Below are 13,823 nucleotides of genomic sequence, written 5' to 3' on the forward strand. Positions count from 1 at the left end.
TTTTAGTAATGTCGGTCAATGGCACGAAGAAATTGGCCAAGGCTGTGGATAGGTGGGTTACAAGGAGCCGCTGTCTGCTTGACTGTCACCGTCGTGTAGACACAGTGGACGACCCAGTGTGGTCGTCCTGGCATAGCATGATGACCATCTGTGTAGATGCTGTGTTGTGAGTAACCTCTCCATGCAGATAGATCCAATTTGTCATGTCAAGAGGACACACACACAAGTGTTGTATGTCCACCACTAGCAAGACGAGGAAGTATCTCGGCCTTGTGAGTAACCAGTTCTTACGAACTACAGTGAAATGCAACAAGTAGAAGCGTTCAAGGCGGTGACAGCTGGAAAATCCCCTGTAACTGGGAGGTAAGAATTTTGATATCTTTGAAACGGTTGACATGTTGATTTGTTAAAGTTGTATTATATGGCTCAATTACTCACCTACAGTAAGTAGAGAAATAGTTATTGGCTAGTCTACGGGCTCACCATAGCCCGTGCTACTTGGAACTTTTTGTTCCAGGTAGCGAATCTTAAACAACAACAATATTGGCTAGTTTTTATCAAGGTGGAAAGTGTTTTGTTTTTAACTCATTTGTTGAGCGAGGATACGGTATCCATCCATGGTTAAACGGTAATGTTATATTCTACAAAAATTTGGAGCAGTGCCTGCAGGTAAATTTATCTGCTAATTTGTGTGGTTTTGTGACTAGAACTGAAGTAGAAATAAGCATTTATCTGATTATACCAGTGCCAACACAATTTTTGCTAACATATTTGCAGTCCGTTCTCTCGAGCGTTCCTAACGTCACGAAAGAGAGGTACTAAATTGCCGGAACCTAACTGTCTATCAGAAATTGAAAGACAAAAACACATTTATAAAGACAGTGTTTCTGTCAAAGAGAGACAGATATACGGCACATTCCCCCTGCCAGGTGAGTACGATGGGCTCACCATAGCCTGTGCTGCTTGAAACTTTTTGTTCCGCGTAGCTGAATCTAAAACAACAACAGAGACAAAGTCAAAAGAAGAATGTATAAGTTCACTATCTCCTATCTTCACCCACATGATGGGTATGGTATGCATAATAAATGGACCAAACTATGTACAGGTAGGTAACAAGCGGAATGCACTGATAAGACATGTGTAACAAAGCCTAAATATCATAATTGTTTAATAGTTACAAAAACGCACCAGGTATCAAAAAGGCTAAGATGAAGGGCATAAAGAGCAAAACCTCGCGTCCCACGTAGACACTATCATAACTTCAAACCACTACATCTTTTTCCTCCACAGCTCACGCCTTCTCACCACAACTTCCTCCACCGCAACAACTCTCAGCCTCATTATGACCCTGGCAGCAGACCAAGGCTATATACTGCCAGCAGTACAGCGGCGTCACGTGCACTGCTCTCCTAACTCAAGCTTCAGCTTCCTCAACATTTCCCGCGTTATATTTCTTTCCCTTTACGCACGATTATGACGTCATTTGGAGACGGTGTCGCGCCAGTGTGACGTCAGTAGGAGGCGGGGTCGTGCCACCGTGACGTCACTGAGAGGCAGCTTGTCACGAGCAAGGTAAATTTGGCACGGCATGACGGCACTACAGTCAGTCGTCTTCAATTAGCCTACTGGTAAAGGAGCCTTATGAGTCACTTCTCAGCATTTGTATAAGTTTATGTAGTTCATAACCACTAACTAAATAGTATTCCTATAAACGGAATATATTCACACATCTATAATGATAATGAGATTCCCGGGTCTCGCCAGTCATCCGGCAACCATAAAAGGAGAATTATCCGCTGAACGACCATGAGACCCGATAGGTAGTTACTCCCGTGACGTCGACGTCGACCAATAGTTGGGCTGGACGGGATGACGTCACGTGGTTGTTGTTTCAGATTCAGCTACTCAGAACAAAAGTTCCAAGTAGCACGGGCTATGGTGAGCCCGTAGTGGACTTACCTGACACAGGAGCGAGGCTGTGTATGCGTCACGTGGGCCAGGTCGTGACTAAATAGCAATGGCAGAAGAGCGGTCGTCTGATGACATACCATCAAAAAGAAGATGGGTAGAACCCTCATCAAGCAGGGGTTGTCTGCCAGGATCTGGACTTGGTGAGGACGCAGCTGGAGTGGGAATCGGTTTGTTGTCAGAGGAATTGCAGCGGCTCAGAGAGGTAACAGTAGTACATAGACGCGGTGGTAATAGAGGATGTCATCTAGGGCTAAGGCGCGAGAGGCAGAAGTTGGTGGTGTTGTTTTAGATTCAGCTACGCGGAACAAAAGTGTGTAAGTAGCACGGGCTATAGTGAGCCCGTAGTGGACTTGCCTGGCACAGGAGCGAGGTGAGACATAGAAGTGCGCTTTAACTACAGGGAAGACTCTAAGAATGGGACGGGAGGCTACAGCAGCGCAGTAAACTAAGGCCCTATTCATACTTTTATCCTATATTCCATGCAACCGGCGGAGAGCCGTGTGTTATTATCGATTAATGGATAGCGCATAAAGAAAAATAGTACATGCATTGTTTCAAGACTCAGACTCAGCCAGACTGAACATTGAAGGGTAGACACTTTTAGAGAGAGAGAGAGAGAGAGAGAGAGCAACGATTATTTGGGCGTGCGTCCGATATGTAAACATTTGGTGTTGTTATAGTAAATATTTTGTTTTTGTCTGGTCTTTTTATTTTCTCTCGGAGCGTCTAGCAGTATAGTATCGAAGTATAATGAAGGGATAATACCAACAAGAACCAAAGTGGAATATTAAGGACGTCATACCAGGAGTGTGCACCTGACAACATAAAGGTGCGCATCACACCCTGGGCAAGGATAATCCACTAACAGTGAGGCATAAAATATCCACCATTTCCCTTTCTAAGAGGATTGCTGAGGCAGTAATGTGACGTTAATGTGCGGAGTATAATTTTACTGTGGCAGAGTATGTTCTGGCTATATATGTACAAGCCTCGTAGTAAAACAATCCGCGGGCTTACTGTGAGTCGTGATAATGGATCGATAACGATCCATTACGTTATCGTTAGTGTGTACTTGAGAATGGTCCAGGACGGACCGAAACGTCGTCGTCCTTTCACCTTCTAGTGTGTGGTCTGTTCATCATGATTAAACTCTACTTCAGCAAAATTAGTTTACAAATTGAAAAGAGAACATTTGCGTATCTCCATTTCCCCTGACTTTTTTTTGACTAAATTTAGTTTATTTCGTTTATTATGCACCCATACACATCTTATGGGCGGTAGTGGAAAGGGTTACAACATAATGGGCTCGGGGACTGAACCCCACAATTCATTTAGCTAAACGCTGCGCGTACTAGTGGCTTTACAGGATTGTAAATACTGTACTATGCTATGTATTCTCACAAACCTAATGTACCTTCTTGTATATAAATAAATAAATAAATAAAGCAAATTACAGTCTTGATGAGCTAGTTACAAAATTCAATACACCTCGTCACATTATCAATGGGCTCGAGATCGACCACAAATACAGTTTCTAAATTAACCACCTGACAAATATGGGGAGTTAGTGTCACAATTGATATTTAGTCTCCGTGGTGTAGTGGTAAGACACTCGCCTGGCGTTCCGCGAGCGTTATGTCATGGGTTCGTATCCTGGCCGGGGAGGATTTACTGGGCGCAAATCCTTAACTGTAGCCTCTGTTTAACGCAACAGTAAAATGTGTACTTGGATGAAAAAACTATTCTTCGCGTCAGGGGATCGTATTCCAGGGACCTGCCCGAAACGCTACGCGTACTAGTGGCTGTACAAGAATGTAACAACTCTTGTATATATCTCAAAAAAAAAAAAAAAAATTGTTTGTCCTGCACACCGTCCCCCCATCTAGTGGGCAGCGGTGGATAGGTTAGTCACTTAGTTACTACCTACAGTTAGCAAACTGGGGATATTTGGCTAACATTTCTGGTAGCAGACAATTTTGAAATAAATAGTTTTACATCTCTGGAACATTTGTTATAGAAATGTCTCTGAATTCAGTATTTTATTTTTTCAACAGTCAGTTTTAAAGCCTCAGTCTTTAAAGTTTTAAAGACTTTTATTAAAGTCTATCACTCATTCCTTCCAAATGCCGTTTTCTTTGTTAATTGTTATTTACAGGGGGGCCATCCGTATTATTAGAATAATTCATAATTTAATCATTGATTGTGTCCGGGAACAGACAGCCAGTATATACATACAGGACAAGATAGGCTTATATCGAGGTCGCCCCCAGGGTTGAATTACAGGCCCTTCCTAGCATGCATAACCTGTGCTACTAATAGAACGTCGCATTTTGACATATACCTTACCTAGCTATGGTAGGTGGCTGCAAGTAATGAATCTCCCAATGGTGAACATTCCAATTGTAAACTATGTGAACAAGAGCTGGAACATACTCTCCAACACTATATATGTGATTGCCCTGTTATATGACTTCAGACCAAATGGTATGAGGTACTTTGAGTTCTGTAATTACTTCATACACTCAGGAATATTGGAAGATATTCTTGTACTGTACCCAGATTTTGCTAGTGGAGGCTCATAGATCAGCCTTACATTTCATGTTCTTTCTTTTGATTTTTTATTCAGAGTTGATTTGTTTTTGTCTTGAGGCTGGTATTTGTTCCCCTGACTCCATGTATAACTAACCAACCTGTGAGATGGGAATATTAAATGAACAATAGCTAGTTTTTGATCTACACTGTGTAATCTTTCATTTAGAATAGGGTAGCAGCACATTGCTGTGTATACCTAAGCTTGTTAATAATAATAAAAAAAAGGCCAAAAATTGTCGTACTAGATAATGGAAACGAAATTGACATAATGTCCTGTTTTGGGTTCTCTGGTAGGTCAGGATAGGGGACTTTAGTACAACTTCTTGACGTTGTGAACCCTTAAGAAGACGGGCTAGGATGCAACCCCATAACAAGTTGTACTAACTCCTGGGTACCTATCTACTTCTAGATGAACAAGGGCATGTGATAAGAAACACGCCCAACCATTTCTGTCCCGTCCGGGATTCGAACCCGGAATTCTCGTTTGTGGGTCGAAAACGACCCCAACTGTACTACCGGGAATAGTCAAGTTTACGAGGAAAAGGCAAATAATGGTAATGTATATTTCTGGCAAATCGTAATACAAACATATGGACAAGTCTTAAAAGTTCTAAGTTGTGCTTAAGGCCAGCTATCAACTGCACGAGGGGTTATTAAGGTTGGTGTAGCACAAGCTTGATAAGACATGTGGTGGAAGCTTGCTAACCAACCAGCAAGTATATACTTATACTTACTTAACTTTGACTTTATAGTTACTTGAATTCTATACCTGAGTCTTGAACATAGGCTAGGACTAAAGTAAACTGTGTATTTGGAGTGTTATATAACTTTACTGGCTTATTGCCTTCTTTTAATGAATAATTACAATAACCAAAATGGTGCCAGATCTAAGTTAAACATAATAAACTACGAGAATAGGCTAATGGAACTAATTCTCACAACCGTAAAGGATAGAAAGGACAGAGGGGATAGGACCACAACATACAAGATACGGAATAGAAGGGAATAGATAAGGTAGACGTAGATGGAAGCTGGAAACGCAAATGAGCAGGAATGTAAGGAATTTCTCGGTCAACGATGCACTGAAAGAAGTTGTGGAAACCATTTCCATACACAATTTTAAGGACATGTTCTACAAAGAACTTGAACGTCAGAATAGTTACCTTATAATGCAACAGGCACAACAAGGCTAGTAGGCGGGATATAAAAAGCTAGACCTCACTCTCTCGTAGACATTGTTAGGTAAGTACTATACATTAAGTACTAAAATAAAGTTGATAATTATTTATAATAATAAGGTCTAGTAATAAAAGTTTTATTTATAAATTTACAGAGAATCAGATTACTTGTTACTTATGTAGGTACAGTAATTATATATTTTAAAACAGTAATAATTAATTACAATGCAAAGCAACCCAACCACTTGTACTGGTCGGTGTATTGACACCCTAGCTTCTTGCAGGTCGTCGTTCGATCACGGACGGTCCAGTGTTTGGGCGCCATTTCTTCCGTCCATTCTAACCCAAATCGTTACTCCCATATAGCTTCCAAGTGTTATATAATCGTACTGGCTTAAAGTGCTTTCTCCCGATAATTATCTTACCTTACTTGCAGAGTTTTGGGCATGGTGCCACTAGTATTTAGGATATTTGCAGAGAATTGAAGGGTTTATACGATTAAAAATAGATTGTTAATGATGAAAATACAGTATGAGAATTCAATTTATCTAGAATTTTAAAAATAAATTTTACGGTGACATTTTCGCAGTCGACTCCTATTCCCGAATTGATCTGAATTTACCTGAGGGGCCACTACTTCTCTAGTGGCCTCGACGAGGACAGGAAACCGGCGGCTTGTCAAAGGTCCCCCCCCCCCCCTCCCGATTTGTCTTGATGATTTCTTTTGAAGCTGGGTTTTAAAATTCAACAATGTTTCGGCATTTACAGCTTCGGTGGGTAGACTCGGTTCAATGGGTTTATTATTTCTATGGGTAAAAAAGCATCTCTTTTCTGTCCCGCATTGTGGCTTATTGAGCTTGAAACCTTTACTCTTTGTGTTACATATGGCCTTCTGAAGAAGTTGTCTGGATCAATATCCTCCAAATTGTTTAGTATTCTAGAAGTTTCGATTAGATCATCTATGTCATGTCTTGTTTGCAGTGTTGTTAGCCCTGTGGCTCTCAACCTGTCCTGGTATGAGTTACGAAAATCTACAATAGAAATAAGAGGGTTGGCAAAGTAGCCTAATAGCAAACATCAATTAATTATATAATATTAAAGCTCTTTGAGGAGATGAAGCCGATAATAATAATAATAATAATAATAATAATTCATTGTGTCGGGGAAAGGCAGTCAGTGTATATATGTTAGGCTTACATCAAGGTTTCGCCGAAGGTCAAATTACTGATCCTCCCCAGGATACAGTCCCACAACAAGGTAACTTTTGGGTACCTTTTTACTCTTTTTCTTTATTATTATTATTTTCTACCACAGACGTGGCCACACATTTACAATGCTAATCAGAATATATACATTTTCTTCTGTCCTCCATGGACAGAGTTAGAGATTTGTCAAACATACAGTTCAGGGATTTATTGAACAATCAACCACAGAAGATGATTGTAGTGCTTTTAAAATGCTAGGCTAAGCTACATACGTAAATACATGGCTACACAGATTTATGTATGCTACATAAAGTGTTCGATGTGTCACCGCTTTACTGCTAGGTAAAGAGGCTCATTAGGTCATAGAAATCGCGCCCAACGAATTCCATCCCCCCCCCCAGATTCGAACTCTAAATTCCCGATTGTGTTGAGAATGACCCTACATGTAATACTAATCCATATTTCAGTTAGATTTACACCATAATTATAATTAGAATATTCATTATCTGTTGTAACATAATTTATAGTAAAAAAAAATTGTATTTGATTCTTTGTAAAAAAAAAAAAATCTACTACCCTTTATCTACATATTTCTACATCGAGTTGAATCCTGACGATGTGAAAGAGATATGTTCATGTCTTGTCTGTGTAGAATAGCCTACTAAAATACTTTTGTAATTAGAATTGGTATTAGAGTATAGAGTTTTAAAGGTTAGGGTTCACGGGTAAATCTGTGTAGTGCTTTTATATTTAGTGTGTTTAAGATGTTAAGTATAAATATTATATTAAATTACATACAGCCCCACTCCTATGCCAGGTAAGTCCACTACGGGCTCACCATAACCCGTGCTACTTGGAACATTTTGTTCCCAGTAGCTGAATTTAAAACAGCAACGAGTATTAAATGGTGTTTAGGGTTAAAATTCGTTATAATCTTGATTGTTGAATTATGTTGATTATAAATCTGAGGTAATTTTGGATCGCAGATTCTTTAAGTGATATATGAGCGAATATAATGTTTTTAACATAATCTACACAAAGCGAAGTTAGAGAGTATGCCTACAGTTATACTCTTTATTTATTTTATTTATTTTGCAATTAAAGTTTTTTACATGGATATGTCTAGAAATTTTCTGCGTTCTCTCAATTTGGGCGTCGTTTATTAAATAACAGTAGGTAATTTTTGGTCAAAAATAGAATGCATGCCTATTATATATTGTTAGTTTAGAGAGCAAGTTTGTTAGTTGTCAACCACATGCTGCTGCCCACTTATCCTAGAAGAATTACAAAATTACAGCTTGTAGTAGTGGGTAGTAAGCACGCATTAAGATAGGAAATGGTGTAAATAAACTCCATTCACGAGACTGAAATGTAAATATAATCAAACCCAAAGGCTTAATATATCACACCAGTTGATTACAGGCTACGAGGTGGGGATCAAGAGCTGGAACCCGATCACTTTGCGTATAGGATGGTTAACCAAGAACTTGTAAAACCGAAGTACGTAACCTAGCCTAGCCCAACAAACCTAGTCAAATCCATCCTTACCGCGCCTAGCCTTATATATCCAGCAAGCACATACAGGTTAGCACAGCCCCAGGAGTATGCGGCCCCAGCATGGAGCCCGTACCTTGTCAAGCACAAGACGAAGCTGGACAAAGTTCAAAGGGATGCCACTAGACTAGTCCCAGAACTAAGAGGCATGAGTTACGAGGAAAGGCTGCGGGAAATGCACCTTACGACACTGGAAGACAAAAGAGTAAGGGGTTACCTACCTTGAGGTTACCTTGAGGTGCTTCCGGGGCTTAGTGTCCCCGCGGCCCGGTCGTCGACCAGGCCTCCTGGTTGCTGGACTGATCAACCAGGCTGTTAGACGCGGCTGCTCGCAGCCTGACGTATGAGTCACAGCCTGGTTGATCAGGTATCCTTTGGAGGTGCTTATCCAGTTCTCTCTTGAACACTGTGAGGGGTCGGCCAGTTATGCCCCTTATGTGTAGCGGAAGCGTGTTGAACAGTCTCGGGCCTCTGATGTTGATAGAGTTCTCTCTCAGAGTACCTGTTGCACCTCTGCTCTTCAACGGGGGTATTCTGCACATCCTGCCATGCCTTCTGGTCTCATGTGCTGTTAGGGGAGACATGATCACTACCTACAAAATCCTCAAGGGAATTGACAGGGTAGATAATGATAAACTATTCAACACTGGTGGTACGCGAACAAGGGGACACAGGTGGAAACTGAGTACCCAAATGAGCCACAGGGATGTTAAAAAGAACTTTTTCAGTGTCAGAGTGGTTAACAGGTGGAATGCATTAGGCAGTGATGTGGTGGAGGTTGACTCCACACAGTTTTAAATGTAGATATGACAGAACCCAGTAGGCTCAGAATCTGTACACCAGTTGATTGACGGTTGAGAGGCGGGGGCCAAAGAGCCAAAGTTCAACCCCCCTCCCCCGCAAGCACAAATAGGTGAGTACAGCCGAGTGTGCCTGAAGGAGAGAGTCGCTGGAAACAAAACACGTGCGTCCATAGGCCACTTGCTAGACCATGAGAGATGAACATGAACATGTGGAGCTCACAGCGGCTTCAAGGACATTTGTGTGTCCTTTGACAAGGAGTGGCTGGGTCCCTGACGGTCAGTGTGGCGGGGCAGGAGGCGGGGCAGGAGGCGGGGCCCCCTGACGGTCAGTGTGGCGGGGCCCCTGACGGTCAATGTGGCGGGGCAGGAGGCGGGGCCCCTGTAAGCGATGAAGCAAAGCAGGTGGCTGAAGGTATGTTCTCACGCCCGGGTGTTTCACTCTGGAGGCGTTTCGTTTTTGCAAAGGATCACAAAGGAGTTAAAGCAGGAACTGATCATCATGTATCATCATTTATGGTAAGTTTATGGTGGCACACGCATTATAAGGTACATTGCATAATGTCACTGTAATTAAATTAATCTATGTGTACTCGATTGTCGCCACTGCTGGTGACGCTGTTTCCTGTGGTGGTCCAAGACGTCCCCCGTCTTTCCATCTGTAAAATGTTGATGACTGGAGATTAACTGTGCTGCTGCTGTAGTAAAAGGTGGTCGCTGGAGTCTGCCATGGGGCGTCCGGGCTGGAGGGAGGTTGTGGATCAGCTGAGGGAGTGTGGAGGGCGGGGCTGGAGAACGTGAGGGGTTGTGGGGTCACCGCTGATGATGCCCTCAGGTCCTACCCACCACCATCCCTCTTTCTCCCTCCCTCCCTCCCACTCTTTCTCTCATTCAGCGTTGCCCCGCGCACAGTGGCTCGCTCCCGCTCGCCTCAGTGATAAACCTCACGCTTCACACTCGCTTCGCACGGATCTCGTGCCCGGCTGCAACTGCCCACCACGCTTTTCACCTGCCGTAAGTCACACTAGAACACCCACACGCTGCAGTGTGCCCCAGTGTGGCAGGAGTCGGCGCTGCAGAGGAGCGGGAAGATTGCGTCACCGTGAGCGTGTCTGGCCGGGCAGTGTTTACAGGGCAGCAGCCCACGTGAGACCCAGGGAGGCCTTGCTCTCCACGCCACACCTGCCTCCACACCTGCCTCGTGTTAACCCCACATACTCTTCCTCTTAAACGAAACCTCTGTAAAGTACTCATTCGTAATGAAGTGCGTAAATTATATTTCACCTTGATAACAAAGAGGAGCAATAGATGGGGCAAGACTGTCTCCCACACCGCCCCTGGTAGCTGCCGCCCAGCACCGCCAGGCCTCTCACCTGATCATAGTCTTTGTGCAGTAACTACTCAGTTGTGTTCCAGTGACCTCTGTGTGGTTCCAAATTTGGTAATGAACACCTTGTTGTGACCGGACTTGTGTTCCCTTCATACTCCGTGGCATACGACACATTTGCAAAGCCTCGTTGTAACTCGCTATACAGCACATTGACAAGACCCAGTGTTTTGTGACCCACTATGACACCTTGACAAAGCCTAGTGTTTTGTGACCCGCTGCATGACACCTTGATAATGCGTAATATTTTGTGATTATTAAGCAACATTGGCAAGGCCTAGCGTTTTTGTTTTAACATATATTCAACCACGGCAGATAAACAACACTAATAGGACTAAGTGTTTTGTGAACTTATATTCGAAAACGGCAGCACCCAGGGTTGTGTTACCCACTGTAACTGTGTGGTCCAGGTGACCTGTGCGTTGTAACTAATTCTGGTTTGAAAGTTCAGACTCGTGTTTGCGCGGGCCTATTAATAACTTCTGGAAAAGTTCAATGTTACAAATTGTTTTGATTTCCAGAGATGACTCGGCGCTGAGGGCCTGGAGGCTTGCTGGAGGATACTTGAGCCGATTCCTCCGCAGTGATTTGAGAGATTAATGCGTTGCCAACGTATTCCGCGCTTCCTTGGGGTCCAGTTTTCCCTTGTGACCTTTTGTCAGTCGGGTGTTATATAGCTGTCACTGGTCCAGTTATACTGCTCAAGGACTCCTGCAGGAAGTCTCTGCTTCACCCGCGCCTGCAACACCCAGGAGAACCCCCCCCCCCCCCCCGACAACTCTCTCAAAAGGTATGTTCTTCATAATATATAATTATTGAATGATTAAAAAGTCAGCTTTCTGAGTGCAATTAGCGTAAAAAGTTTGTGCACTGTGGCCATTATGGCTGGTGATGGCAGAGACAATTGGGACAACAGTAGTAATTAAGCCTCATTGTTGTTCAGCGAACAGCCCGGCCCCCTGCTGTATGTAGCCTGGCTGTGTGTCTGCTGTATGTAGCCTGGCTCTGTGGTGCAGTGTAGGTATAAGTAGCAGCCGGGCTCTCTGCTGTATGTAGCCTGGCTCTGTGGTGCAGTGTAGGTATAAGTAGCAGCCGGGCTCTCTGCTGTATGTAGCCTGCGAATAAATATCATCAGGCCTAAAACTGATGTACTAAGAATGCAGTCCATCCTCCTGTTTAGATAGTACTTATAGTAACGATGTGGATCATCGTACATATATTGACGTAAGGGACAATTAGAAAGTTGAAATTGGTACTATTGAATTTGGACAAACCGGAAAAGGTCTTGTATTTATGTTGGTAAAAAAAAGCTTAACCATCCTAGGGCTAATACACGCAATCTGATGCCTAATACAGTACATATATGTGCTATGCTAGGCCTAGGAATATTTAAGTTTGGTTTTTAGCATTATTTTCCCAGACTCTTATAAAGTTAATACGTAGTACCAAATTCTACTATCTAATTATCCATTACGTCAATATAGGTATGGTAGTCCATATTGTTGCAAAAAGCACTATATAAGCAAGAGGAAGGGCTGTAAAAATCGTAACGGCTCGCAAAATTGACGTAATGTTACGTTTTCTATTAGTGTCCTAAGTTAGGTTAGGCTCCGGCAATTTAGTACATCAGTTTAGTGACACTGTGACCACTCGATAGTCAACCCGTCCTCAGACCAAGTCCATTCCATCCAGCGGTCGGTCCACCCCAAACACCCATTCATAAATTTCAACATGCTATTCATTCAAAACAGGAATGTTCTCAAATATAAATTAATATTATATTATATTAGCATATTGTGCAAATATAGGCATAGGTTAGATTAGGTTAGGGGTTTAGGTTCTGTTGGCGATTATTTGTATTTGTAGTGCGTGGGTGAAGCATTTACAGCGTTGTGGTTCGAACAAAATTCGTCAGTGAAGCACTTATTCCAGAAGTGTTCGCACGAAATCAGTTGAGTCGTGTGTAAACCGTTTTTCATTCATAAACAGGGATTTTGGCGGGTGTATGGAATCACTTTTGGGTCTTTGTTTGGAGGACGGGCTGCATGGAATGGACTTTGGGTCTTTGTTCATAAACATGGGGTTTGGTGGCTGGATTAATGAGTATTTGGCGTTTGTTGATGCGGACTGCCTGCGTATGTTAATATTTGACTTGTAGGCCACTTGACCGTGTTCTATGACTGAAAATATGTTTCGTTCACTTCCAGCCTGTATTGTAAATACTCACTAGTTCAATGTAACCAAAACACCTGATTTAGACCTATGAATAAACCCTTAATATTTAATACTTTGTAATTATATTTAAGAAAAAACGTTTATTATACTATACGGAAGACACCTTGTCAGTCCGTTATCCACTGTATTAAAGTATGACGTATTAAAAGTTACGTAAGTCAGTATTTAGTTATGTCTTGAGCTGGAGGATGGGTTGCTTTATATGCTTCACCTACGCATTTCAAGTCAAAATAATTGCCAACGGATCCCAAATACATAACTATACATAAAATTATTATATATAATATTATTTATATTATAGAATGTCGGTTTTTGATTGCGCAGCACAAAATAATTGAGGAATGCGCCTTGGGGAACGGCCACAGCTTGGACAAGCATGGCCTGAGGACCGGTTGCTTCGCTGGAAACAGTGTATCGAGTCTATCTCTACTGCTTTACTTCCTGGTTTATTTCACTTCTGAAGAATGTTTTGTTTCTACAAACCCTTGAGTACATCAGTCTTAAACTGCTGGGCCCGGACTCTCACCATGATATCAACCGATGTGTTTGTCCACGTGGTGTCCCATTGCCGGGGACAGAAAACCAGTTAGGCATATCTAGGACACCCTAGAGGCCAAAACATGACCCCCCCCCCCCCCAGGATGCACCCCACAACAGCTACCAAACTCCCAGTTGCTTGTTTACTGATAGGTAAAGGGGGGGGGGCCTGACAGCTGAGTGGATAGCGCTTCGGATTCGTAGTCCTGAGGTTCCGGGTTCGATCCCCAGTGAAGGCGGAAACAAGTGGGCAAAGTTGCTTTCACCTTGATGCTCCTGTTCACCTAGCAGTAAATAGGTACCTAGGAGATAGACGGCTGCTACGGGCTGCTTCCTGGGGTTGTGTAACAAAATGGAGGCCTGG

At 42.7% G+C, this 13,823-nt stretch overlaps 1 protein-coding gene across 1 annotated transcript in view; it reads left to right on the forward strand.

Moving 5' to 3' along the window:
- The first annotated feature begins 9,691 nt into the window (after positions 1–9,691).
- The window catches only part of Phlpp (PH domain leucine-rich repeat protein phosphatase), a 75,000-nt gene continuing 70,868 nt past the window's right edge, over positions 9,692–13,823 (forward strand). Inside the window, exons 1-2 of the mRNA XM_045746169.2 lie at positions 9,692–9,715; positions 11,283–11,477. Of these exons, the coding sequence (XP_045602125.2) occupies positions 9,692–9,715; positions 11,283–11,477 (219 nt within the window). The remainder of the gene's footprint in view (positions 9,716–11,282; positions 11,478–13,823) is intronic.

The sequence above is a fragment of the Procambarus clarkii genome, chromosome 39 (assembly GCF_040958095.1).
Source record: "Procambarus clarkii isolate CNS0578487 chromosome 39, FALCON_Pclarkii_2.0, whole genome shotgun sequence".
Lineage (NCBI taxonomy): Eukaryota > Metazoa > Arthropoda > Malacostraca > Decapoda > Cambaridae > Procambarus > Procambarus clarkii.